At 38.2% G+C, this 26,642-nt stretch overlaps 2 protein-coding genes across 3 annotated transcripts in view; both read right to left on the bottom strand.

The window, feature by feature from the left end:
* Positions 1-22,660, bottom strand: part of KIAA0408 (KIAA0408 ortholog) — a 30,788-nt gene extending 8,128 nt beyond the window's left edge. The window contains exons 1-2 of the mRNA XM_017533317.2: positions 22,573-22,660; positions 3,602-3,856 (exon numbers count right to left, since the gene is read on the bottom strand). Coding sequence (XP_017388806.1) covers positions 3,602-3,736 — 135 coding nt within the window. The 5' untranslated portion in view covers positions 3,737-3,856; positions 22,573-22,660. The remainder of the gene's footprint in view (positions 1-3,601; positions 3,857-22,572) is intronic.
* A 10-nt stretch (positions 22,661-22,670) lies between these two features.
* The window catches only part of SOGA3 (SOGA family member 3), a 48,588-nt gene continuing 44,616 nt past the window's right edge, over positions 22,671-26,642 (bottom strand). For both annotated transcript variants that reach the window (XM_017533316.2, XM_037740238.1), the window contains exons 6-7: positions 24,816-25,991; positions 22,671-22,884 (exon numbers count right to left, since the gene is read on the bottom strand). In XM_017533316.2, coding sequence (XP_017388805.1) covers positions 22,774-22,884; positions 24,816-25,991 — 1,287 coding nt within the window. In that variant the 3' untranslated portion in view covers positions 22,671-22,773. The remainder of the gene's footprint in view (positions 22,885-24,815; positions 25,992-26,642) is intronic.

Genomic DNA, 26,642 nt, shown 5'->3' with positions numbered 1-26,642 from the left:
TGTAGTAAGAATTTAACAGTAAAGTCATAGTTTTAAAATGTCTGGTCCTACTTGTACACTAACATTTAACTGTCTAAATAAATGCTTGACAATCTCATATAGTAAGTCAACTTTTTCTGGTCCCTAAATAGTCACATGTCCGTCAAAGGATGTTTCCTTTGATTGGTCAATTACATTGATGAGGGCTAAATATTACTGAGATCTTAAAAAATTGTCAAGGTGATACACATTTCTAAAAAGTTTCTCATCTAGATTAAAACAAATATGACAATACCCTACATGATACAATATAACTGCAAGGTTTTGATCATCTATTAGTCTGTATTAAAGTAGACCCCAAATAACTTCTTTATGAGATCTTAGTTAAACCTGCACACACTCATTCGGTTCACTTCTGAATAGAGGAAAGAAGTGGCTTTCTCTTTAGTCTTGAGTCATGTAAAAGCTTGTCAAACTTCAAGAGACTGTCAAATGACTCTATATTTAACAGCCACATCAACATCTACACCACATGTATTATTCAAGCAATATAATAGATTTATTGCTGCTTAATACATACCAATAACTCAGTTGAGAGAAGCACTAGAAATTGATGCCTGAAAAATATATGTGCATTTATTTTTCTAATGCTTATAAATTTATTAGTATTTATTGTATGAAGTCAGGATAGCATCAAACTGAAGCCATGCCTTGATTGTTTCGTCCCTGCCAAATTACTGAACTTCTGTGGGCATTATGATTTGGGCTGACCTTGAGGGATATTATAAGAAGCAACCCTAAAAAGTGACATGTTAAATTTAAGGATGGCGTTGGTGACATTGTCCTGTTTTTGAGATGTCATGGGTGAAAACAAAATTGCTGCCCGGCGCGGTGGCTCAAGCCTGTAATCCCAGCACTTTGGGAGGCCGAGGCGGGTGGATCATGAGGTCAAGAGATCGAGACCATCCTGGTCAACATGGTGAAACCCCGTCTCTACTAAAAATACAAAAAATTAGCTGGGCATGGTGGCGTGTGCCTGTAATCCCAGCTACTCAGGAGGCTGAGGCAGGAGAATTGCCTGAACCCAGGAGGCGGAGGTTGCGGTGAGCCGAGATCGCGCCATTGCACTCCAGCCTGGGCAACAAGAGCGAAACTCCGTCAAAAAAAAAAAAAAAAAAATTGCTTTAGTTGCAAAACCAGGAGGAAAACATGGTATTCCTGGGAAATAAATTTGCCTTATCATTTGAATTTGAAGATACATGCACCTGATAATTTTTGTTAGTTACTAGAAAGAATCACTGGTACATTTCACATACGATCCTTCCTCCTGTCTTCAGCTCATCTTTCCATTTTTGTTTTTGCATATTTTACATTATACCTAATTTTATGCCATCTTAAATTTTCTTGGTGACTTAGGTGACGTATGAATAAACAAATAACAGTGTTATTGATGGAAAACGATTTTGTTCTAGGGAATCTAAATTACTTGGTACTCAGCCCTTGTCAATGGTTATCTGATTATTCTATCAAAGGATACAGGCAGGAGACTACAGTGTGAAAAAAAATTCCAGATGTCTATAAATTCTATCCAGAGTTTCTATCTGGATTATTCCAAGTTTCAAATAATCCAAGTATGAACAAGTTGGTTTTGTCACAGCAAATGCAATGATTGTGGATAATGGCTGAACACAGAACCATGAGCATCTTAATAGCCAATACTGTATCCTCTCATTAGACATTATCACTTAAAATCACTGAAGATATATGTGCATTCCTGGGAATTTACAATTCTCCAGTACATGGCTTAATAATTTACATCTGATTTAACACAGAGAACTTTGTGATAAATGTTAAACAAAAACAGTTATGCTCATGGCATGAGGTTATTTTTCCAAGTGTTGACTTCTTAATTTTAGTTTAAAAAATTATATGGATTCTCTGTGACATGTGAAGAAACGTTTCTCTTGTTTCTTTTTACCCCTAGCTTTGAAGCCTATAAGAAGGTATGTTTTATAAATGTTTGGCATATATATTAGTAAGGGCAGCACAGTGCTGGTATCCAAGTCTTTATTGAAAAGCATTATCTACAGGCATTAGGAGTAAGTACATTATCTAAACAAATTCCCAGCTCTGGAGCTGTATAGTAGAGGAAGTAAAACATAAACAGCACTACAGCTACTCTCCAAGATGAAAAAGATGTGACAGCCCTTCTATCTCCCCGGAAAGGGATGTTATCTCTATGAGGTATAATTTGATGTCTAAAGCATATTTTGTGCCTGCTAATTGATAAGGCTAATATTTACCTTAGATGAACGCTATAGAATTGTCAGAATAATTAATTATTGGACAGTAATCAATTTAATCAGACAGCAGCTTCTTTTAACTACACGGCTTTAAAAATTGGCTTAGACGAATTCTGCATCCCTTAGTTATTTTGCTTGGATGCTAGAATTGTCTGAGACTGTTATGAACTGAACTTCCCAAACATGTGGGAGCCAATGACCTATGACTACAGATCAGTTTCTGTTGAACTGGAGTTTTGGATTCTGGTTTGACCGGGACAGCTCTTTGTTGATACAATCTGAGTATGGGTAGAGGAGTTAAAGGAGCAAGCAGGACACATTTTCCAAACTATAGAGGGACTAGAAGTATATTCTCCTTTAATCCCTCATCATACACTACATGCCTGCCTTCTCAGCTCTATTTTAGAGGAAGGGCTTGATAGCTACTTTTCTTCAGTTTTCTTCCTACTATGCCAATTCATATTTTATTCACAGTCAGTTACATGGCTGTTAATAAGAAAAATGACTGCACTATGAAAACATAAAGCACTTACTTTGCCTGCAAAAAAGGTCAAGAAGTCTTAAAATAACAACTTTGGTAATGCACACAAAACCATATAAAGTCAATACTATGGATGTTACTAAAAGAAAGCAAGATAAGCATAAATTATTTGCAGTTGGTGCAAAAGCTTGAATATACATCAATACAAATGCTTGAAGGAAACATTTCAGGGTCAACGGACTGAGGGAGGGTTAATGGGAACAAAATGACTGTGTCAGACTCATGATATGTTATTTTTCATAACCTCTTTTCCAATAAATGTGCCAATAAATGTGCATACCTTGAAAGAATAAATCTCATGTCCACTGCCATTTTCTGTTTGATATATGATACTCCTTTTGATTATAATGAGTTATCTAAAATGTAATTTCCTTTAATAGACATTACTCATAAATCTTCTTAGGAAGGATCTATGTTCTAATGCCCAATTATAATTTTGCTAATCTATGTCCCACCAAATATATCTTTCTTGTATTTTACTCCTGGCCCTGGTATTTGAAAACTCACTCAAAATACATACCTCACTTTTGATAAAAAGGCTCTCTGGCCAGAAAATAATAAGTTGAAACATTTTAGAGTGACATTTGAAATGCTTAATTTTCATGCAATGATATAAGATAATCCTTACAATACCATTGAGTAAGATTATGCTGTTTTTGTTCTAATAAAACTGAGAAATGTACCTTTTAGGTGGACTAAGGAAAATAAAAAGTTTCCAATAAAAACAGTCATCCTGCACTTAAACATAAGAGTACATCCACAACAAATTAACTTGTACCTCTTCTATTTTCTTCTGCATAATCTTCCATTGACTTTCCCATTCCTTTCTTTCGTTGTCAAACTGGTCCAGTAATTCCATCTTTTCCTTATGCCAGTTAGTCTCTGTGTTCTCCCGCTGCTTATGTAGGTCCATGGCAACAGTGTCAGTGTCAGTGAAGAAGTGTTTCTGCTCCTCTCTGCCTCCTCTTAACTGTTTCTTGGAAGCTTGAAGTTGTTTTATTTGAAGCAGTCTCACTTGCCTTTAAAATAAAGCCTAATATAAACATAACAAGAGAGAGTTCCAAATCTATGTGCTTTCTGGAAATATATTTTATCATTTTGTCGAGCCACTGACATAAACAAACTATAGGAAAATTGGACTCAAAAGAAAAGAGATGACAAGAGTCTACTTAAGAAGAAGAAACTAACACAGTCAATAAAGTAATAAGTATTGTCCAAAGTTTTTTTTCCCTTTCAGAGACCAGACAGCAAAATTATAGTGGACAAGATAATTAAATGCACATGTGAGACAATCATTCCTTTAACCACTTATTCTAAAAATAGATTTTTTCATGGATATCTAAGAGTAGAAGTATACAACTCAAATGTATGGTCACATCTACACACTGTGGCAGATTCTGCTGCAATAAAATTATTTTTTTGGTTCTAATACAACCTGATTATATATTCTTATGACTTAAATTCCTGAGCCAGAGCTGGGTTGCAATCTTAATTCTACATTCAGAGATCAAGCCTGTGCCAAATGTCATTACTGTGTTACTTATTAAGGCCCCAAAGTTGGTAGTCCACTTGGGACTGATGTACCATCCAGAAGCTAACCTAAATTATATTTAAAAATTCATTATGTCACTTCATAAAGGAAAATCTAGAAGCATCAAAACTATACTGTGAAATATATGTTAAAATTTATCCATAATCTCTTTTCCTTTGAATAGACTATACACCTGACATAAACTGCTTAGGAAATTGAATACAGAGAAGTGAAGAAAACTTGTAGCTCAGTTTTCAGGGAATCCTCTATTACATTAAGTAGTGACTAAAATAATGAAATTTCTAGCATTCAACATATGTGTATTTAAGGTTTGAAGTGACAATTTAAAATACCAGCTATGTAACTCTGGTACAAGTCTAAAATTTCTGAGATTTAGATTTTTACATTAACAGTCATAGAGCTGTTAAAAAAGATTAAATGGCATACTGAATCCAAAGTATTTTGAGAAATTTAAAAAAGTTTTCTATTTTTGGCTTTACAAAATTTTGTTTTGACTTCAATTAAAAATAATTTTGTATTAGTCATGTGCCTTTTTAGGAGGTAGAAAAGCGTGTTTAAAATGTTTGAATCTCTGTGTAAGATAATTATGCCTACAAGATGTCTAACTTTTCAGTCACTAGGCCATTATCAATTGCTATGACTTACTGGTGGCAGCTTATGCTAATTACAGACAAAGATCCCAATAGTCAGTAGCTTTGTGGGTTCTGGCATTGCCAAATTAAGCCCACATACCCAAGCAGCAAGTGCCAATTTTGTATTCACAGAATATAACGGCATATTTAATATCCTAAATATAAGGTAAATATCGAAGACTAATTTTATTTTTGTCAGACTGTTCTGAACATACATATCTGAGTGGTAAACAGTTTTGAACATATATTTTTTTGAGTCACAGTTAATGAATTAGAATAGAATAAGAATAAAAAAATTAGCTATATATGCAGGGTTCTACCTTCAAAAACACCCTAATAATTTTGGAATCTATATTGTAACTCTACTCTCAAACTTTATTTGCTAAAGACACTTTGATAATTTTTTCCTATGTCTTTGGCACTAACTATTATGATTAATTCAGTCAAGAAAAATATATAATTTCAGATCTGTTAAAGGTGCTATCATGTCTCATTTTATCTACTTAGCCATGCTCAATTTCTAACCTCAGTTTTCCACCCCCTCTATCACTCCTTTCTTCTGTCTTTCCCTCTTATAAGCCAGTAACCTCAAGTACTTGCCATAATAAATGTCAATGAAGAGCAAACAAAATGAAGATAGTAAAGAACATAGTTTTTTTTTTTTTAGCTAATCTAATTTCCATTGATCTTGATTACCTAGTAATCTTTTAGGTTCATCTAACAATCTTTCATAGGAAATGCAGATAATATTTGTCTTGAAACTAGCAGACTGCTTTAAAACTATATGTAATTAACTGTGTGGTGAAACTACCCTGCTGACTAGAAAGTACTTGCCACTGGAACTTCTTAGGAAGAATGGTGTGGTTTGAGATAATAAGAGATAACTGCAGATTTAACCAAAGAAGCTAAAAAAAGATGAGGACTAATTTCAAGCTACCTGGAAAAGAGGAGCTATGATATTCCATGTTTTATCCCAACTGTCTTTAAACACTGGAAATGTTCAGAAATCACCATAAAGTCTTTTCTACAATTATGTAGCAAAAGGCTCCAATTTTTCCTTCTATTCCTAACTCTTTTTGAACTGCTTCCACATGACTGTTGAAAGATGCCAGACCGTTCTCTTTTTAACCTATCAGAAGATCATCCAGGAATACTCTGAATAAGTCTTGCCCCTGGTAAAAGGACTATATCTAAACCCAGGTAACAGTCCTGAAGCAGACTGAATCCTGCACCTATTTGCAAAGAGCCAAACTCATCACTTAATATGGAGAAGAGCCAATCTATGGAGCTTTTCCTTTCCAGGCCCAGAGCAACTGCTAGTGCCAAAAAATGTAATAGTTATGGATCAAAAACAAGCATTTGCAAGAACATTTCTATAGAGCAATATCTGTGCCAATTTTTTTGTGGAAGGATTTAGCCTTATTAGAATCTTAGTCTTGTCATAAATATAATGTTAGATGTAATACAGCCAAACATATTGCTTCCACCTCTAAATCTAAAGTGGGGGGCCATAGAATTGTTTTGGGGATTAAATGAGCAAAAGGGAAGATGCTTAAGAGAAGTGCCTAAACACTGCTCTGTCATAGCAAATGCCTAATACATACTTGCTTCTTGTTTTCTTCCTTCCGTCCCTTGTTCCCTCCCTCCCTCTTCTTGTCTTTCCTCCCTCCTTCCCTTTCTCTTCTCTTTTCTTCATCTATCCCTCTCCCTGTTGTTATCTAGAAAAAAACCTGATTATATTGATCTTTATTTTAAAATGAGATAGAGGCAAATGTAACTGTGAACGCTCATCTTCTCCATGATCGCCTTTTGCCTTTTTCAAGTATTTTAAGGATACATGTCACATTAAGTATTTAAAGAAGTTTTATTGTTAGTAAAAAGTTGAACAAATCTTATGTAAAGCTGCTTTTGTTATAAATCTGACTTAAATATTACATAACAATCAAACTAAAGGGGCAACTTTGTAGAGACATAATGTTTCTTAATGAGAAGTTATGGTGTGAAGTGGTTCAGCAGATTCAAAACTTGATTTAAGTGCTCTCTACCGGGGCAAAAATAAAAGTTCTTTTTGTTCCTAGTTGTCACTCATTTTCTCCCACAGATACTGGCATCTATGTGGGAGAGAAGGAAGGATTTCTGCTATCTGTGCCCCTACCCCATATCTCTTTGACTCTCTGGCTTATGTTGTTCCTTCTAGAATTCCATTCGGAATAAAAATTTATTAGAGCAAATGTAAAAGGACAGAGTGAGCTGCATTACTTAGTTACACACCCCAACTCTAGACCAGCATTGCATAATCCTTTTTAACTTACTTCCCCTTTCCAAGGGCTGAAAGCCAGAATTATAAAGAGTTGTGAGTGGGTTGCGTAAGTATGGTGATGAGAGGCAAATAGTTCTGCTAGCCTTCCGGCCCTACCAGTAAGCAAACTTTAAGAGTAACATACAAGTCTCACAAGAAATTTTTTTCATCCCCCAAATTATCCTCAGTTTGGACATGGCAGCAATTCTTTCTCTGAGAGGGGCTCCATTCTTAGGGCACATTGGTCACTCCCTTTCAACCTCCATCTCGCCCACTGAAAACTGGATTATAGCCAAACAAACTCAACAGCACTCCTTAGGGGTGGCTGCTCCATGTCTACTTTTCTCTCTTTTTTTTTTTTCCTTATTAAAGATGGGGTTTCCCCATGATGGCCAGGCTGGTCTTGAACTTCTGACCTCAGGTGATCCACCCACCTCGGCCTCCCAAAGTGCTAGGATTATAGGTGTGAGCCACCACGCCCGGCCTGCTTCTCTCTTTTTAGATTGTTGTTTAGAGTACTTGTTTCTTGCTGTCCTTTTTTCCTTTTGCTAAACATATCACTTTTCATATAATTAAAGACTTTTCATTTATAAGAGGATACATATTCCTATAGAAATGCCACACATAATAGGTGCTGCTACTCTCATAATTCCTAGAATACTCATTTGGCCTGAAGATGCTTTACTTCTGATTAACTTTGAGGGATTAGGAATTTCCAGGCCTATAACGTATCAGAGTAATGTACCATTTACCCCCTAAATTATTTATCCCTTTCTCCAGGCTATAATGAATCACTTGAATTATTTCAACTAATAGATCTCATTCCTCTCTGTTTTTCACTTGCAACTGAATCTTTCGAAAGACCACCATGATTTGATTTTGTTACGGGGTAAAAGGGAAATTTTTTTCATTGCTGTTTATTGCTATTTCCACACATTCCTCATGCTCCAACAAAGTCAAAGAGACACTACCACATGCAATTCCAAATGAATCAACTTTATTGTCTCATTTAATTATCTTCTTCCTTGTTTTCTTTACTCAAATTAGAAAACATCCAAGCTGTAAGCACACTGATTTTACTTAAAAAACGCAAACTTTAAAAGCAAACGTCTGGTTTGAGTAAACAAATGTCTAAAACAAACTATCATGAACAAAATACATAGTGGTAAGCTTCCCTCCTAACCATAGATTATCCAATTATAAATGGCATAGACGTCAGCTCAAATTACAGAAACACTCTACAGTGAATCCCCCACCACCTTAGATAAAACTAAAATTTATTTTTCGCTGCAATTTTCAAATACCAACAGTCTCAAGGATTGTGAACTTTCATTTGCAAATGTTAAAAGTCTTCATACTAATTAAAAAACCACATTCAAATAAACATACTTAGTGAAAATCAATGATGAGCAAAGTGCTTTTCAAAGAACTGAGAAGCAGTGTTGGAAAAACAGAGTCTCAGACAGCGAATGGTACTGTCAGTCCAGAGTTGGGAAACCTACCCGCAGCAGCTGAACAGCATTTTTCCTAAGAGTCAGTACAATCTGTTATGCACCCCGCCCACTGTTTTTAAGCCCAGACACAGACAACAGCAGAGACAGATGTTGAAATTACGCTCCACTTAAACAGCATGCGTAATTTGAAACATCTCAACAGCAGCCCCTCTGTATCCTGCCATTATTAGTCACTTGCTTGTAAACTTGCCAGAAAGAAACATACCTGTTTGCACTGGGGAGAAATCCTATGGATGCTAGACCACTGGTCAATCTAGCAATGGAAGGAAGTAGAGTGGAGGACTAGCTGTCTTAAAGAGAAAAGTCTCAGCTCGGTGAATCTCTATTCTTTACAAGAAAAGGGGATGCAAAATAAGTCCAACCATTCCACAGAGCAGTACTGACAAGTCCCTTTGAAACCTTCACCACTTTTACAAGTCAAAAAGCTGCTCAGCTTAGTGTCACAGTAGCAGCTGAGACTACTGTGACGTCAGTTACTTGGAGGCGGCCTTCAAGCCACCTCTTCCAACCAGAGCTCTGTAACTTTAGAGCAGCTCATGCTCTGGGTAAACAACTCCAGGTCCAGGACATTTTTAGCTTTTATAATGGAGCCCAGTATTTTCAAACTTGCCCAAAGAACTGGTTGTTAACATCACACGATGACAATGGCCAATTTTAGATTTATTTTATTAGGAAAGTGAACTCATTTTTTTAACAGGCAAGAATTATCTCCCTTCTTCCATACTTCTCTCTTTCTCCTCAGCTGGTGGCAGGATGTACTCTGCAGCGTACTTCTTTAGAAGTTTGCATCTGGGTGTGGCAGAAAAACGTGTAGCCTAATTATATATATTATGTGCTCTCAAAAGATCTGTGAAAACTTATCAAACTTCTATCTTCAAATACAATGGAAATGGGACCTAGGTAAACTCCAACCTCTTAGCTCTCTGTGATTCTGACAGTGTGTTGCTTTTATCTACAATAACAGCAACATCTTTACATTAGAGAAAATCAGAGCCCACAGGGAAGGATGTGATTTCTTACTGTGGGAAGGCAAAACACACAAACACCCCCACCCCTCAAATGAGACACCTATGGGCTTGTTTTCCATTAAAATGTGCTGCAGCCATAGGAAAAGAAAACATCCCAAAGGTATGGAAGAGCTCTCTAAATGATGATCAAATCAGACTGTTCTGAAATGCTAGGAGCTCTTGCCTCCCCAGGGACATTTCCAGGTTTATTGTGGCTTTGTACACACAGACATCTGATGATATTTGGTTTAATTTAGTCAAAAAAGTCTCTAGAGCAATTTTGTGCCTAACTTTCTGCAAATATACAAGTTTAAATAATAAGGTCTTATCTTCAAGTCTGAAGAGCTTCCCTGGTAGTCTTTAAAGCAATACAACTTCACTCACATTATTTTCACTTACTTCCAGATAAACATTTCATGAGGAGCTACACTTTAGTAGTTGTAACCTGCTCATAGTAGGACTTTAATACATGTAGGACAATAGAACGGAACTTTCCAGACAATTGTCTGGAAAGCCTGACATCATAATCTCAACAGCAATCATAACAACAGTGACAGTTATAGTAATAATAGTGATTATTCACTGAAGGACAACTCTCTACAAGGTTCTGTGCTAAGTACTTTAAACAGACCTTTATCTGAGTTCACCCTTATAGCAATTCTGTCTGTACATACTGATAACCTGATCTTACTGAAAAACCCAAGGCTCATAGTGGTAAAGCATAGTGCAAAAGTTCATAGAAATGGACCCAAGTGGAAGAAAAGGGCTTGAAACTGGTTTCTCTGATTGCAAACCATGGAATTTTGTCACAGAGATCTAGGTTTCAGTCCTACTGCCACCACTTATCTGTGTGATCTGCACCTGTTTCCTCCTTAAAGGTATAGTTATATTTACTTCAAGAGGCCATAAGAATATGCAGGAATATATATAGCGCCAAGCACACAATAAAGGGTAGCTCATGCCTACCTCTATACTTATGAGGCTAGGAAGAAGATTCTGTGAGAGAAGAAGAGTGGGAGGAGGGAGTTGCCCAAAAACATCAATACAGAATTATGTTAACATTGTTTCCGGTGGGGCAGGGTGGCTCACGCCTATAATCCCAGCACTTTTGGAAGCTGAAGCAGGAGGATTACTTGAGGTCAGAAGTTCGAGAACAGCCTGGCCAACATAGTGAAACTCCATCTCTACTAAAAATACAAAAATTAGTTGGGCGTGGTGGTGCAGGCCTGTAATCCCAGCTACTTGGGAAGCTGAGGCAGGAGAATTGCTTGAACCTGGGAGACGTAAATTGTAGTGAGCGGAGATCACGTCACTGCACTCCAACCTGGGTGACAGGGCAAGACTCTGTCTCAGAAAAACAAAACAAAAAACATTGTTTCCTTTACCTTTTTTTCTACTACAAAATTCTTAACTTCCATGTATCACTTGTAAATCAAATTAAGACTATTTTCTAAATCCTATGAAAAATTCAGATAGTATGTGTCTAAGTTATAAGAGATGTTACATTGGGTTATACTTCATAGTGTACTCAATACTACCCATTTCAATCTCTTTTTTCATGGATGTCCCAGGAACTGCAAGTGCTTCATCTTCTTCATGACAAAGCTGATCTTAAATTGTATACAGAGTCAAAAACTAGTGAAAGTCTCTGACAAAAAGTTTACTCCAAGTTTACCACTTATCCTAGTATTTGCCAACCTTTGTATTGAATTATACATATGTATAAAATTTATATTATATGTTATTTATATATAATTTTCATGCCATATTTCATACCCAAAAGATAGAAAGTAAGACAATGAGATGATAGAGTGCAAAGGCAAAAAATGTTCAGCACAGGTTTTGAGACTTTCCCTTGAAAACTTTTTTCATTTAAGAAAGCTTTTAAAGGTGTCCACAATTATGTACATAAAATGAGTGGATTTAAAAGATTGGTGCTGGTATCCTCAGTCCTACAATTATATTCAGATATCTTGAACTGTCCGAGATTTTCAAGCAGGTGTCAGAATGACTGAAAACCTTATGAAAAAAAAAATGCAATTTGTTGTGTAACAAAGTTTATCTTTAAACCATTTGAACATTTAAATCTTCAAATGTGAAATTCACAAATGATTGCCCTATGTTTTAGAAAGAATTACATCACTCATAACTGATGAGATACTAATCTTATTTCAATGTATAACAGATATGTAAAGAAATGTACATAATGACACTTAATTAAAATAAATATGGAAACACCACCTGCTGTCAAAAAACAAAAAAGAAAATTCTGAAGAGAACTGGAAAAGAAAATCTACATTAATAATAATATTAAGCCACAATAAAAAACATTTTGAAAAGGGCAGAAGAGAAATACTGCGGGCATAAATGTCACTAGCAGGTGTTTCCAGACTTAGGGAATTTTGGAGCCAGAAAGAACTTCTGCAATCATCTAGCTAAACTTCTCATCTTACAGTTGAGGGAAGAGGCCCTGATGGTACGTCATCTGCTCAAGGTCACAAAGCCACTTACTGGCCATGCCAAGAATAGAATCCAGGTCTTCTCATTCCTGGTGGAGTGGCTTGAAGTTTAAAATTCCAAAAAGTGAAGGGAAGAAAATTTAAATAAGAATGCTGGATATGAGAAGAGACTGAGAAGTTGATTTCTGTCTTTGGCAAATTTTAAATTCAGTTTTCTTCTATGTCCAAATGAGAGAGATGATACTCTGTCTTCCAAGTATGACATAAGAGTCATATAAATGAGTATTTATTTTGATAATTATCTAAAGAGGCTTATGTGCTTAGCTAATATAAACACTGGGTCAAAATAAAAAAGCAAACAGATTTTACCTTAGCAGTTAAAAAAATCTGAAGGTAAAGGCCTTAAGCATGTCAGCACTTATTTAATCTTTAGTTTTCTGTTTGCAGAATGATCCTGCAGTGTTACAAAGCAGTTACTCGTTTGTTCTCTTTCTGCTATGACAACCTGGTTGTTATGAGACTGGAGAGCTTCTGACTTCTTGCTTGTATTGTTTTCCCATTGTGTATTCTTTTACCCTTTAAACATATTTAACAATAAAAAGGGAAATGTGTTTCTATTTTCACTGGAAAGAAGATAGAAAGGATTGAAAAAGAGAACAAGTTTTAAAAAAATTGAACTTGTCTTTTTTTGTTTTAGTTTAGTTTTGTTTTGAGATGATCTTGTTCTATTAACCAGGCTGGAGTGCAGTGATGTGATCATGGCTGACTACAACCTCAACCTCTGGGGCTCAGGCAATTTTCCAGCCTCAGGCTCCTGAATAGCTGGGACCACAGACACTTGCCCCCATGCCTAGCTAATTTTTTTTTTTTTTGAGATAAGGTCTTGCTGTGTTGCCCAGGCTGGTCTTAAACTCCTGAGCTCAAATGACCCTCCCTCCCTGGCCTCCTAAAGTGCAGAGATTATAGGCATGAAGCACACTGCCCCCAGCCTAAACTCATTCTTGTGTGTGTTAAAGTTCAAAGGCTACATATTTTGTGTGTTAAAGTTAAAAGGCTACATAAGGGACATATTTTAAGTGATCTTTCCTTCTTAAATAATGTCTGCCCCTTGCAATTTTCAAAGTACTTTAAGATCATGTGATCTCAGTTGTTTAGCAAAAATTTTTTTTTTAAGACAGAGTCTCGCTCTGTCACCAGGCGCCAGGCTGGAGTGCAGTGGTGCGATCTCAACTCACTGCAAACTCCGCCTCCCAGGTTCAAGAAATTCTCTTGTCTCAGCCTCCCGAGTAGCTGGGACTACAGGCATGCGCCACCACAGCCAGCTAATTTTTGTATTTTTTCGTAAAGACAGGGTTTCGCCATGTTGGCCAGGATGGTAGCAAGATCTTGACCTTGTGATCTGCCCGCCTCAGCCTCCCAAAGTGCTGGGATTACAGGTGTGAGCCACTGCACCCGGCCTAGCAAAACAAAACTCTTGAGTCTTAAATTATCTTTAATTCCTAAGGTCTTGGGTACTTCAATTAACATTCCATTTAACAAGTATTTATGAATACCAGCTCTGTGCCGGTTAGACCAAGAGGACTCAAAGAAGAATAAGAAATCCTTGTCTTCAACAGGTCTGGTCGGCTCTGTTGAAATGTGATTCCCTGAAATAGGACATGTAGTGTGACTGTTCACCTCCTGAGTAGCCCACTACACTGGTATAAATTCACAGATTTGGAGAGTCTCTCCTGGGAGTACCCACAGCATTCCACCAAGGCAATCATGGTTTAGTGTTACTCTCACTCAGCCCTTACTGTATATGATAATCACACAGAGAATGAAAATGAAACAAACCAATGCTGGAACTCTCCTCCAGACTTCTGACTCAGACTATCCAGTGGTGAGTTCCAGGCTTCAGACTTCTGATACAGTTCCACAGCTGATTCTGTCAAGTTTAGTCCTGTGTTATTTGAGTTCTAGAATGGCAATTTCAACTGTGTGTTATAATTTTGATCTTCCTAAAAAGAAGATTTTATACTATTTTGGGGTATAAAATTATGAGGATCACACACAGAATATTTACTATCCATAGATGTTACCTGTTTAGATTATTACTTGCTACCTAATGTACTATTTTTCCAGTGGGAGATGTTTATCCCTGGAATCATGGGACGCTGGCTCTCTTCTATTCTGAAGGCTGATGACATGTCAACAGGTTTTTTTAGCCAAGAAGATCTGTCATAGGGCTTACGCACAGGCATTTCCAGATGACAAAAATATTCAAAAGATACACATTTGAATGACCCGTTCTTTTTAAGCAGTGGTTCAAATTCTCAAGCAAACAGTTACATATTTGAGAAATGTGGGCTATTTTAAAAATAGAAACAGAGCTTGCTCATATTTTGCAAATTTGTTTTTAGCATTTCATTGTATTATGTACAGATTCTTGACTTGGAGGATGTTCATAATGATGACAATAAAATCAAAATAATAAAAGGACTGTTTGGGGGCTACCTTTTCTTTAGCCACCAGAAGAATCCTGGGAATGTCCACCACAAGAGGGCTACCCTGAGCCACTTCTCTCTGCTAGGATGTTTCAGCAGTAAAGCATGGCTCAGACTTAGTGCACTTTGAAGGACACAGGAAGTAACTAATCCACCTATATCTTCTACTAGAAATGTTAGATTTATCACTACTGGGTGATAGCATTCTATTCCCAATAATTGCCTAGTAAAATACCACTGATAGAGGAAATAACTGTTGGCTAGTCACACTTCGCCACAGAAAAGAAGAGGTAGCACATACTAAGGACTAGAAGGAACAAATCAATATGGGTAGGCTTTGATTAGAGGTCGGGAAAGCCATCCGTTTCATTCACAGGGCATGGACTGGGGAAACAGGCAGAAGATCTGAATGGGGAACTGCATGGGTGGGTGTTAGACTTTGAGCACTTGGAGTTCAGGTAAAAACGAATGTGGCATCATGATATGGTAAGGATACAGTAAGGGATCTGGAGGTAAAGTTACAGAAAGGGAGGCCCAAAGTCACACTTCAGTGTAGCCCCCAGGCCCACTCTAATGAGAAGACTTCTGCATAACCAGCCAGACCCATTTTCCATGGCCAAGGTCCCTCAGTAAGTCGCCATTAGCACGATACCTTGATGAGTAATTTGCCCATGAACATCTCAAAAATTCATAAAGGAAAAGTGGTAAAAAGAGAGAGTTGCAAAATGGTGATATCGTGTAGGGCAAAAGCTATTCACGTACAAGAAGAAAGCAGTAGGTATTTAGTACATCCCAAAAAGCAGCGGTGTCTGACCCACCCACTGTATTCTGTTGTTGTTGAAGCTATCAATATATATTGCAAAATAAGATTTCTATAACCCTCTTTTGTTGTTGTTGTTGTTGCTGTTGTTGAGATGGAGTTTTGCTCTTGTCACCCAGGCTGGAGTGCAATGGTGCGATCTCGGCTCACTGCAACCTTTGCCCCCTGGGTTCAAGCAATTCTTCTGCCTCAGCCTCCTGAGTAGCTGGGATTACAGGTGCCCGCCACCATGCCCAGCAAATTTTTGTATTTTTAGTAGAGGCGGGGTTTTGCCATGTTGGCCAGGCTGGTCTCAAACTCCTGACCTCAGGTGATCCACCCACCTCAGCTTCCTAAAGTGCTGGGAATACAGTGAGCCACTGTGCCCGGCCAACCTCACTCTTTTATAAGCAACTCTTTTTAATCCACACTACTATTTTGAATCTAGTCACTTTCTGTAAATATCAGGTATTTCCAAACAAATAGCTGCTTCTGAATCAATTATGTTCCCTCTAAAGTAAGGAGGCTGAACAGAGACTTGAGTTTCCTCTCTTAGAGAGTTTTCTCACATCAAGACTTGTGAGGTCCAAGACCGGGGAGTCCTCAGTTTCCTCAACTACCTCAACTAGCTTCACGGTGGCTTTTTCCACTACATGGAATCTAAGCCTGTTCACAAATGCTAAGGCCTCCTTTACCAAACAGCTTCAGCAGGTACACATTTCCTTCCAGGCAAAGGCTCAGCAGATAAACTTTTCCTTTCCTGCTTAGATTCCCAGAAGTCACCTAATAGCCAGAAAAAAAAAATTAATTTTGGCAACTTGTCATGTTGAAACCCAGTTATAAATGACTGATCTAGGCCAATACACAGGATGTTCTATTTAAGAAGTCTAACTCTATTTTGTCTGTCCAGGGGTCAATGATACAAAAGGAATAACACAGAATCTGAAAAACTGTTTATAAAAAAGAAGGAAGGCAGTTATAAACTACAAACTAAACTGAGTTTTCTGACTTGAAGAAATAAGAGTATATAAGGCATTTCTTTCAAAAAGCTCCTAAGTTATCCTCCCTTACTAAATCATTTGAGGTAAGTAGGTAAATTGATGAGCTGCTCTCTGCCCCTCATACTCTCTTAATATTTGAATGCACAGGTTAAGGCAGGTACTTTTGGCATAAACTTAAAGAGCTAACTTTAAAGGTACATCATGTTGGGCAACCTCGAAAAAAAAAAAAATGCCATTTCCCAGCCTTCAATAATCACTTATGCAACTCACTTGTTAACATAAACAGTTCAACTCAAAAACATTCAGAGGAGACTACAGAAAATAAATGTATAAAGCGCACTTTCTCAGTCAATAATTTCCATAGCTACGTATCTGGAGTATGCATGATATTGTAACACTTCAAATAGTCGAGATATTGCACCAGTCCTGAGTACCTCAGGGTGGTTTGCCATTTTCTTAAGTGAGTTGGTGTTCTATATTTTTCTGAAAAGTTCTAGTTTTTAAATTAGTGTAATGCTCTACACTGTTACTGTTTATTCGATGTTTATTTTAGTAAAAAATAAAAATTATTTAAAAGGATTTTTAATATATTGTCTAAAAACTACTGATAATTTAAATAAAAATAAAACAAAGGCAAATTTTTATTATTTGAGTTTAATATATGCTAAATAGGAATCTGGATTAGAAAACATTGAGAAAAACATTCAAATATGCAAGTCAATAAAATTATATGAACATTTTTGTAAAGGCTGAATAACTGCTAACAACCACTGATTATGTATTCTTATGTTAAACTAAAAGTTTGCAATTTTTTCTTCAAATGTTGGGTTTTTTTGGTACCTTATTTTGAAAAATAGCTACAGAAAAATACATACAACTCTGAACTAAAAAAGTTTATAACTGTTATAAAACGTTTTTATAACAGTGGAATTGAATAATCTGGAAATGTCAATAGATGATTAATTATTATTAATTATGATTAATTTTTATGATTAATTATTATTAATCATAATTATCTGGGATATAAGATCAGATGGGGCTCTTTAAGATAACACAGCCTGGCTTAACAGTAAGCAATGCAAGACAGAGATTTCTGAGGTTTATCTTTATTTCTAACAAGTAAGTGTTACATTTGCTGCTCTTATTCTTTTTTTTCTTTCTTTCTTTTTTTTTTTTGCTGCTCTTATTCTTTGATCAATTAGGTTATAACAGTATCTACTCAAAAGATGCTTCCAAAAATATTTAAAATATTACCCACAACTTCACTAGGACAGACACAGACTAGAACTGGCAGTGAGTACGGAAAATACACCTTTAAGCAGAGAAGACATGGATAAAAATGTATTTAAGTTACATGGAAAGGACCTTTAGAGATACTATGATTTGCACACACTTTCAAAATGGCTAACATGAAAAACAGCCACTACCACTTTCCCTTCTCTCAACTGATCAACACGAAAGTACTGTTTAGAAGCATTTAAGATATTATCACATTTATCACTATAACTACAAGGTGTTCTGCCATGTCCAGGCCACGAAACATTCTATTTTGCATGAGTTTCTATTTGAAATTCTACCAGTAGACTACTGAGAATATCAGGACATACCCATGAAATGTGAGTTTCATCAAAATGTAAATGAAATTACCTATCAAAAGCCAGATCAAAATTAAAAACATAGAATTAAATCTATCTTTCATTAGACCAAACTGGTTTACAACTACGGTTTAAGCAGTTATGACTTCACGCATACTATGTTTCAACTGTACTGTATCCCAGTAGTTTAATAAATGGTTGACTTTTCTTACTTTCTGGTACTATTCTCCACCACCTTCTCTTCAACCTCTACATTCAGTTATGGTATCTGACCCAAAGCATGACTCTACTAGATGAACTGGAATGAAGCTATAAACACTGCACGAATATTTGGAATTTAGGCTGAGCTACCAAATTGGCACTCCAAAATTTGCTGGCAGCTGATTAAATAACCATATCCCATTCTACCACACAGACTAAAGTGAAGATTGGAGAATGCAGGCCAAAACACATTCCACAGTCAGGACTGAATTTTCCTTTGTTTTATGAGTTTAGTTAGTTATGCTTAAAAATAGCCAAGTGAATTCCTTTTTTCTTAGATCTAGGCCAAATTAACAAAGACACTTCTTCCTATGGTTAAGAATGTGCATAAAAGGGAATTTTCTAGAATAAGGCTTGATCTTTTGAGTTTAGTTTGGTGTGATGTTTAAATAGCACAGCTTCAAAGGTGCAAAGAAAAGACAACGCCTTATCTTAGTAATTGAGAATCTTTGATCTCTTGGTGAATCGAGAAGCCTGATCGTTCCTCTTTCAGAAACAGCTTAATACAACAAAAATAGTGCAAGCAACAGGATCAAAGGGAAAGATTCTGGGGACTCTCTTTCTGAGGTTTTGGGCACCAACTTTGTTCACTTATCCTGCTAAATCTATGTTCTGTGCTTTAAGAGACAGGTGCATCCTGGATACTGGGTGCTCATTTTACAGCTTAAAGTTATAGGGAAAAGACAGCAAGGAAAAAGGTCACTTCATGCTTGCTGGCAAATTTGCTGACCCCACTTTCCATCAGTTGGTCCCCAGCATGTTCCCTAAGATAGAGGCAGGTCTGAATGCCCTGACCCTGGATGTATTTCTCATTATATACCACAGTGTGAGGGAGCTATGTGTATATACACAGGCACAACTGGGAAGCTGGTCTATGTAGTGAGTGGGGCAGAGTGGAAAAGAGCCTCCCTGGAATTCAACGGTTCAGTTAAGTTGATTCACTAACTTCAGAGGAGCTGTTAGAACAATCCCATATCCCCAAGAATCTGTGAGCAGTAGTCAAGTTGGTCCTGCTTGAGCCTACTTTTCCCTCCCCAATATTTTATGGACATTTCACATATGGAGGATCTGGATGAGGTTTAAGAGTCTCATGAAATTCTTCTACAAAATCACTGCCTGTATTAGTCTACCTTTACACTGCTATAAAGAACTTCCCTGAGACTGGATAATTAATCAAGGAAAGAGGTTTAATTGACTCACAGTTCTGTATGATTGGGGAGGCCTCAGGAAACTTACAATCATGGTGGAAGGGGAAGCAGGCACCTTCTTCACAAGGCAGCAAGAGAGAGGAGTGAAGGAGGAACTTCCAAACATTTATAAAACAATCAGATCTCATGAGGACTCATTCACTATCATGAGAACAGCATGGGGAAAACCACCCCCATGATCCAATTACCTACCCTCCCTCTACATGTGGGGATTACAGGTCCCTCCCTCAACCCGTTGGGATTACAATTCAAGATAAGATTTGAGTAGGTCACAGAGCTAAACCATATCACTGCTTTAGAAGTTCATAGGTAAGATTAATACTCTTGTTTCCAGAATGGCCATGGTTTCTAAAAAGAGATCTATAGTTGAGGATGGTGTTTTGGTTAGCCCAGACATCTCTCCTTCCCTATTCAGGTCACAAGTTATCACTGAGGTATTTGCACCACCCTTGCATATATTTATGGTGTAAGTCCACCTAGGAATGCCTAGGGATTTTGTTGTAATAGCATGTTAGATCACTGTGAGATCATCTTGAATCTTGAATTCAGTGTGCATACATGCGTATGTCTCTCAGTGTGTGTGTGTGACCCTGTGCCCATACACTATTCATCTTGGTTCTCTTTTCTGTTAGGTATTATTCCTATTTACCTTTGATTTTGTGGTTTTAAGAACCTGTATTAATGCAAGCCAAGTTTTCTGACATCACCCCCAGTGCGGAAATAGAACTGCTTTATCCCTGGAGGTGATATCTCTTCTGGCAAAGGCTATGCAACTAAGTGGAAATGCTCTAGAGAGAATTCAGACATCCATTGAGTGGCTGAAACTTTGAAGTCTACTCAAACCTATACAATTGAAGATTCTATATCTTAGTATCACATAGTTTACTGTAAGCTTTGTTGGGGGTATATAGAATATGTATAAGTATTTTAGATAATTCAAATATCTAAAATTATTTGTCCTGGAGCATTTTAATAAATATGAACGCCTAGGTCCATACACTTTATTTCCATTAGTATGGAATAGGTCCCCAATTGAAAACATCCCAGAAATTCTGATATGCAGTTAGTGTTGAGAACTAGTGATCTAGTTGTTTCATTTTTGATTCCTCTCATGATAAAGAAAGCTAAAATCTAAAGCCAGTTTCTTAAAGTCACACAGGGTAGTGAACAGGTGTGATTCTTCTGAAGTGAATGAGTGCATACTATATCATGTTTCTCCACAAAGATAACATCAGCAATTTGGACAATTCTTTGTGATGTGGGATTGCAGGGATCTTGAAATTTTGATCCCTTGTCCTAAATGCCAGTGAGCTTCCCAGTCATTGTAATAATCTTCCAAATGCTCTGTAGGTGGCTGAGAACCATTTAACTGATGTAACTGGCTTCAAAGGCAATAACTATTTCAGCTACATTTCAGCCCTCAAACATTTACTTTTAGTTCCTGAAATGGCGGCCTGGAAACTTATCAAGGATCTAACAGACAAATTTTAGGTTTTAAAGTGGTTGTTATCCCTGAGGTGAAAACTTTTTTAAAAGTAAACACTTTAGAATGAAATGTGACTTTTATGTAACTATAGTAATAAAAAAAAGTAAACACTTGAATTATATATAATTGATTAAACATGGCATTTATCTCATTTTGTTGTAATGAAGTTTTACCTAGCTCTCTAAATCTCTAAAATGAAAAGTCAGAAGTGCATACTGACAGATTCCAACAGTTGATTAACCACTCCTCACTGTCTCTCCTCCCTCTACCAAAAAACAAACAGAACTGAAAACCTAAACCAAACAAACCCTATAGAAAGAGCAGTTATTTGAAACTGAAGTTTTAGATTATTGTGAAGGTTTTTTGTTTGTCTGTTTAATTAATACCCAAATGGATGCGTGGGAGGATGAGACTATAAATAAATCATAGTCCCTTGAAAGCTAAATTCCTGGGATTCCAAGGGCCGTTACTAGTAGCAACTTTTATGACAAAGTTTTTCCACATATTCTTTTTGCACAGGTGTAAGATACTTCACTTTCCACAGATTTTCATATCCACCAACCAACCTATGAATATTTACAAGTATGTGACTTTAACAAGGGCAGAGATTGCTGAATCTTGGATGGCACTGGATAAACTATCAATGAGATGGACAGAATAGGTCCTTTGGGTAGACAGAATCTATCCAGGCCACTTTAGGTATGGGGAGAAAGGGGGATGCTCAGGTTCATTGAAGTTTGTTTATATCTCAAGAGCACCTCCCACCAGAACTATGCTATGGGTCTTGGATTGTGATCTAAAGAAATTCTAGAAAATGGTTGTATTTTAATGATATTCTAGAGAATGACTATACTTTTTTTCCTACTCAAAACAATTCACTTATCATATTTATAGAGTATTTCCCACTTTGGAGGCAATCTATTGTAGAGGCTAGGATTCCAAGCAATAAGTTTAATTAGCAATACACAACTTCAAGTATAATAAGTAAAAGTAGAAATGGCAGGTTTGGTGGGAATCTGGTCAAATAGAGTAGGATAGGGATAATTATTTCCTAAATGAACTAAGACCTAATCCAATCTCTTGCTTCCAAGCATATCTCTATAGACAAAACACATCGGCATTACAACACATTACTTAGTGTTCATGAGGGTCACATTTCATTTCCCATATTTTTTCAGATATTTATTGGATCTCAAAATTATCTTTTTAGTTTGATGTAACCTGGCAAAGGTGCTTTACAAATTTATATACTTTTTGGAAGTGTGACCAAAATGTAAATGTCCGGCTTTTGGATAATAATAGTTAACTACTGAGAAATAATTATGAGACATGTAGTCCATTTTTATATTCAATATGCCAATTATTTATCAAGAAGAGACCAACAGGATGAAAAAACAGAAGCAAAAATTAAAATGATTCATACAGAAAAAAGACACACTTAATATCTTACCTGAAACATTTTAGTGGTTGGGCTTCTTATTGAATTTGATAGTGGTAAGATGAGTTGTGTCTTTTTAAAGAAATAAGCAGTCTTCAGTGTTTTTACAACATTGGTTACTACAGAAATTATACTTCTTTTACTTCTTGTCTTGAAGGGTGAACAAAATAAACAAACTGAAAATACTACAATGAATGGTAAATGATGAACGATTTACAGTACAAAAAACAGTGTAAAAAGGAAGACAAGTTTAAATATTGTTGTGTAAGAAAGTGATGAAAATAATACAAGAATGAGAATAAGTAAAATGATAGGCTGGAACATCTGGGAAGGTAAATGCAAAGACAAAGAGAAGAGTTAATTAATAATAATTTTTAAAACTTAAATTCATATCAACTAATTTAAGTATTCATTCAACTTAAGATAAAAAAAAAAGAACCCCCACCCTCCCTTAAGTCTATAGCTATAAAATCTGAAAGCTCAATATTAGTTATACACTGTACTTTCTCTCACTCTAATTTCAATTATTTTCCCTGAGAGTATAACTGAAAACTTATCAAAATTCAACAAGTTTTATCATAAAACAATATTTATTCATAGCAAAGCGGAGCAACATGCAAGATAAATAAGCAATAGGGTTGCAATCTGTACCAACAGGCAGTTAATCTAAAATCATGCTTCTGTATGTAAACTGGCTTTTAAATATCTTGCGTGTCTTAAAAGCCATGCATGCTGTTGTACTTCCGTGGGTTCTCCAATGGTTACAGGACATCAGGCTTGCCAGAGGAAACAGCATTGCCTGTTTTATTTCATAAATTATCTTTCATGTGGTTAACTCTTACAAAATGCATTGGTCTTTAAATGGCCACCATACCTGGCCAAAGCAGCTCAGTCCAATTCATCCGGTGTGCCTCTACAAATCAGGATGGAGGAAAAATGCTGGTTTTCCCTGTTCTGGAATAGTTATTACTATTTCTCTGAATTAGTGATGCCTTCAAGCTACTGTATAGACTCCTTTCCCAGTCCTGAGATTCTCCACTATACAACTGAAAGTGATTTTCTCTGGAAATAATCATCATGTTATTTCAACTTAAGGTAAAAAAGTGGCTTTCATTTGTTCCTTTCTGGGAGGCTGTAGACACAAAATCATGTCTCTTTGCCACTGGTTTCTACATTGACCAGCAGTTATCCATCAATTCGGTTTTATTTAATTAAATTATTTATTGAGACAGAGTCTCACTTTGTCACCTAGGCTGGAGTGCAGTGGCACAATCTTGGCTCACTGCAACCTCCCTCTCCTGGATTCAAGCGATTCTCCTGCTTCAGCCTCCCAAGTAGCTGGGATTACAGGAGTGCACCACCATACCCGGCTAATTTTTGTATTTTTAGCAAAACAAAGCTTCACCATGTTGGCCAGGCTGGTCTCGAACTCCTGACCTCCCGCCCTCCTCAGCCTCTGTGATTACAGGCATGAGCCACAGCACCTGGCCATCAATTCTGTTTTATTTAGTTTTAGTTTCTTTCTTCTTCTTTTCTTTCTTTTTTTTTTTTTTTTTTAACAGGCTCTCACTCTGTTGCCCAGGCTGGAGTGCAGTAGTGCAATCACCACTCACTGCAGCCTTGACCTGCCTTGGGCTCAGGTGATCCTCCCACCTCAGCCTCCTAAGTAGCTTGGATTACAGGTGCACGCCACCACACCCAGTTAATTTTTGGTATGTTTTGTAGAGACGGATCTCGCCTTGCTGACCAGGCTGGACTTGAACTCCTGAGCTCAAGTGATCTGCCCTACTCGGCCTCCCAGTCTAGTCATTTAAAAAAACCCTAAACTCAATTTGGATCTTGGCTCAAAAACCACAGATCAGCAGTTAAAGATTCCTACTCAGGACCATCTTGCAGTTCCATCTGCTAGCAGGGTAATAGAGAAAAATATTGACCTGCTAAAATAATAATGTGCCTCACAATCCTTTACTCTTTCCATAGAAGTTGAGGGTAACGGTGTTGAGTTTTCCTTTTAAACAAAACAAGAGGAAGAAATGGTGACTACGTGATGGAGTCACAGAAACCTCAGGTCTGCAGGAGGACAGTGTGGAAGAACTGGTGGGCCGGCCAGGGGCTTTCAGGCCCCAGCGCAGCCCTGAGCGGAGGGGCTTCCCTCAAGCGGGGCGCGGCGGTCCGGGCGCCAAGACGCCCCCCAGGGACGCGGCTCCGCGGGCCAGCCTGGCCACCGCCGTGGCTCGCAATAGGCAGAACTGTACCTGACTCACGGAAATGGGCTCCTCGGCGCCGCGGTCGTCCGCAGACTTGGGCACCTCGAGGCGGTCGATGAAGGTCTGCAGCTCCTTGCGGAAGGCCTTCATCTGCGCGTTGATGCGGTAGAGCAGCTCGTGCTCGCGGATGCGGCTGCCGTCGTCCTCCTCGTCCATGAGTCCGAACAGGTCCCCGTTGGCCACGTAGATGCGCGCCTCGGTGATGATTGTGCTCGTGTCGGCGATGAGCCGGTCGATGGTCTTGCCCAGGCGCTCGGCCTCCGAGCGGATGTCCTTCATCTGCTGCCGGTCGGAGAAGCTCTTGGGCCAGGGGCCGGGCGCCGGGTAGAAGGAGCGGGTGGGCGTGAGGCAGCGGATGTTGCGCACCTCCTCCGAGTCGCTCTCGCCACCGATGGGCCCCTCGCGCTTGCGGTGCGGCGGCCGCGAGTCGTCGTCGCTCTCCTTCTTGCCCGCGTCGCTCTCGGCGTCGCTGTCTCGGGGGCTGCCGCGGATGCCCAGGTGCGAGGCCAGGTCGTAGCGCTGCATGTTGGACATGAGCACGCGGTTCTCGTACTGCAGCTGCATGACCTTGCCGCTGAGCTCGTTGATCTGCAGGCGCGCCGCCTTCAGCTCCTCCTGCAGGGCCTCGGTCTTGGCGTTGTCGTGGTGCCGCGCGCTGTCGTGGCCGCCGGACTTGTACTTGTACTTGTTGAGCTCCGCGGTGATGCGCTTGTTCTGCTCCTCCAGGTCAGCCACGTTCCTCCGCAGCAGCTCGGTCTCGTCTTCCACCAGCTGCAGGTGCTGCCGCAGCTCCGACAGGGATTCGCTCTGCTCCCTCATGAGCGGGTTGGCCGAGCCGTTGAAGTCATCGCCCCTCAGGTCGTCCAGTTCCGCCTTCAGGCCTCTGTTCTCCACCTCCAGTTCGACGATTTTCCTGCCCAGGATGTTGGCTTCTTCCTCCACCAGCCTTAGCCGTAGCTTGAGCTCAGCCTCCCTGGTGCTGGGAGGGCCCCCGGCTTCTCCTTTGGGCAAAGGACTGTCCAGATCCCCATAGAAGGATCTGTACTTCTGGAGCTCGTGTTCGAATCTGTCCTTCTCTTTATCAATCTTGGCCATTTTCTTTCTCATCAAAGCGGCTTCTTCCTTAACGAACTGCAGCTGGCACTTCAGATCTTCATTGTCCTCCTCATTTGGGGGAAAAGAGGGAAAAAGGATAGGAGATCATTTTTATGTAAATCAAGGAACAACCAAATGAGGACACCTGGAAAAATAATTTCTTTTTGTTGCAATCAAGATTTAATGGCAGAGAGAAACAGAAGTAGATACTGTGTATTTTCTTCAGACCGCTTAACTTCTTTGGCAAATTAAAAATTAGAACAATATTACACCCTGTAAGCAAAAAGTAAAAGGAATATGAAAAGAGAAAAGCTGTGGTCACCACCATTCAGAGGTTATTATATGTTGTAGCTGCATACAACTGTTTGATGATCATTTCAGCAGTGTTTTTTTTTTTTTCATTTTGTTTTGTTTCATTATTGCAGTAATAAATATACAATCTGTTCAAGGAGCATGTGGTTCATATGCATTTGCTGCCACTTTTTTGTCACACTGAGCCAAGTTCTGTAAATTGTTTTACAAATATGACCTAATTTGATATTCAGAGTAAACTTAGGAATAGGCATTAAAATTCCTGGTTTAAAGATGTTCAGTAACTCTTTCAAGGTTACACAGCTAGTGAATAGCAAAGGACAAAGGTGAAATTTGAATCCAGTTCTGTCTAAAACGAATGCTCAGGCTCTTGATTTCTGTGCCACTTAGAAAATAATCTGCCCCCTG

The sequence above is a fragment of the Cebus imitator genome, unplaced genomic scaffold, assembly GCF_001604975.1.
Source record: "Cebus imitator isolate Cc_AM_T3 unplaced genomic scaffold, Cebus_imitator-1.0 Scaffold81, whole genome shotgun sequence".
Lineage (NCBI taxonomy): Eukaryota > Metazoa > Chordata > Mammalia > Primates > Cebidae > Cebus > Cebus imitator.
The sequence above is the reverse complement of the archived record's forward strand: the minus strand, read 5'-3'. Positions and strand labels throughout refer to the sequence as shown.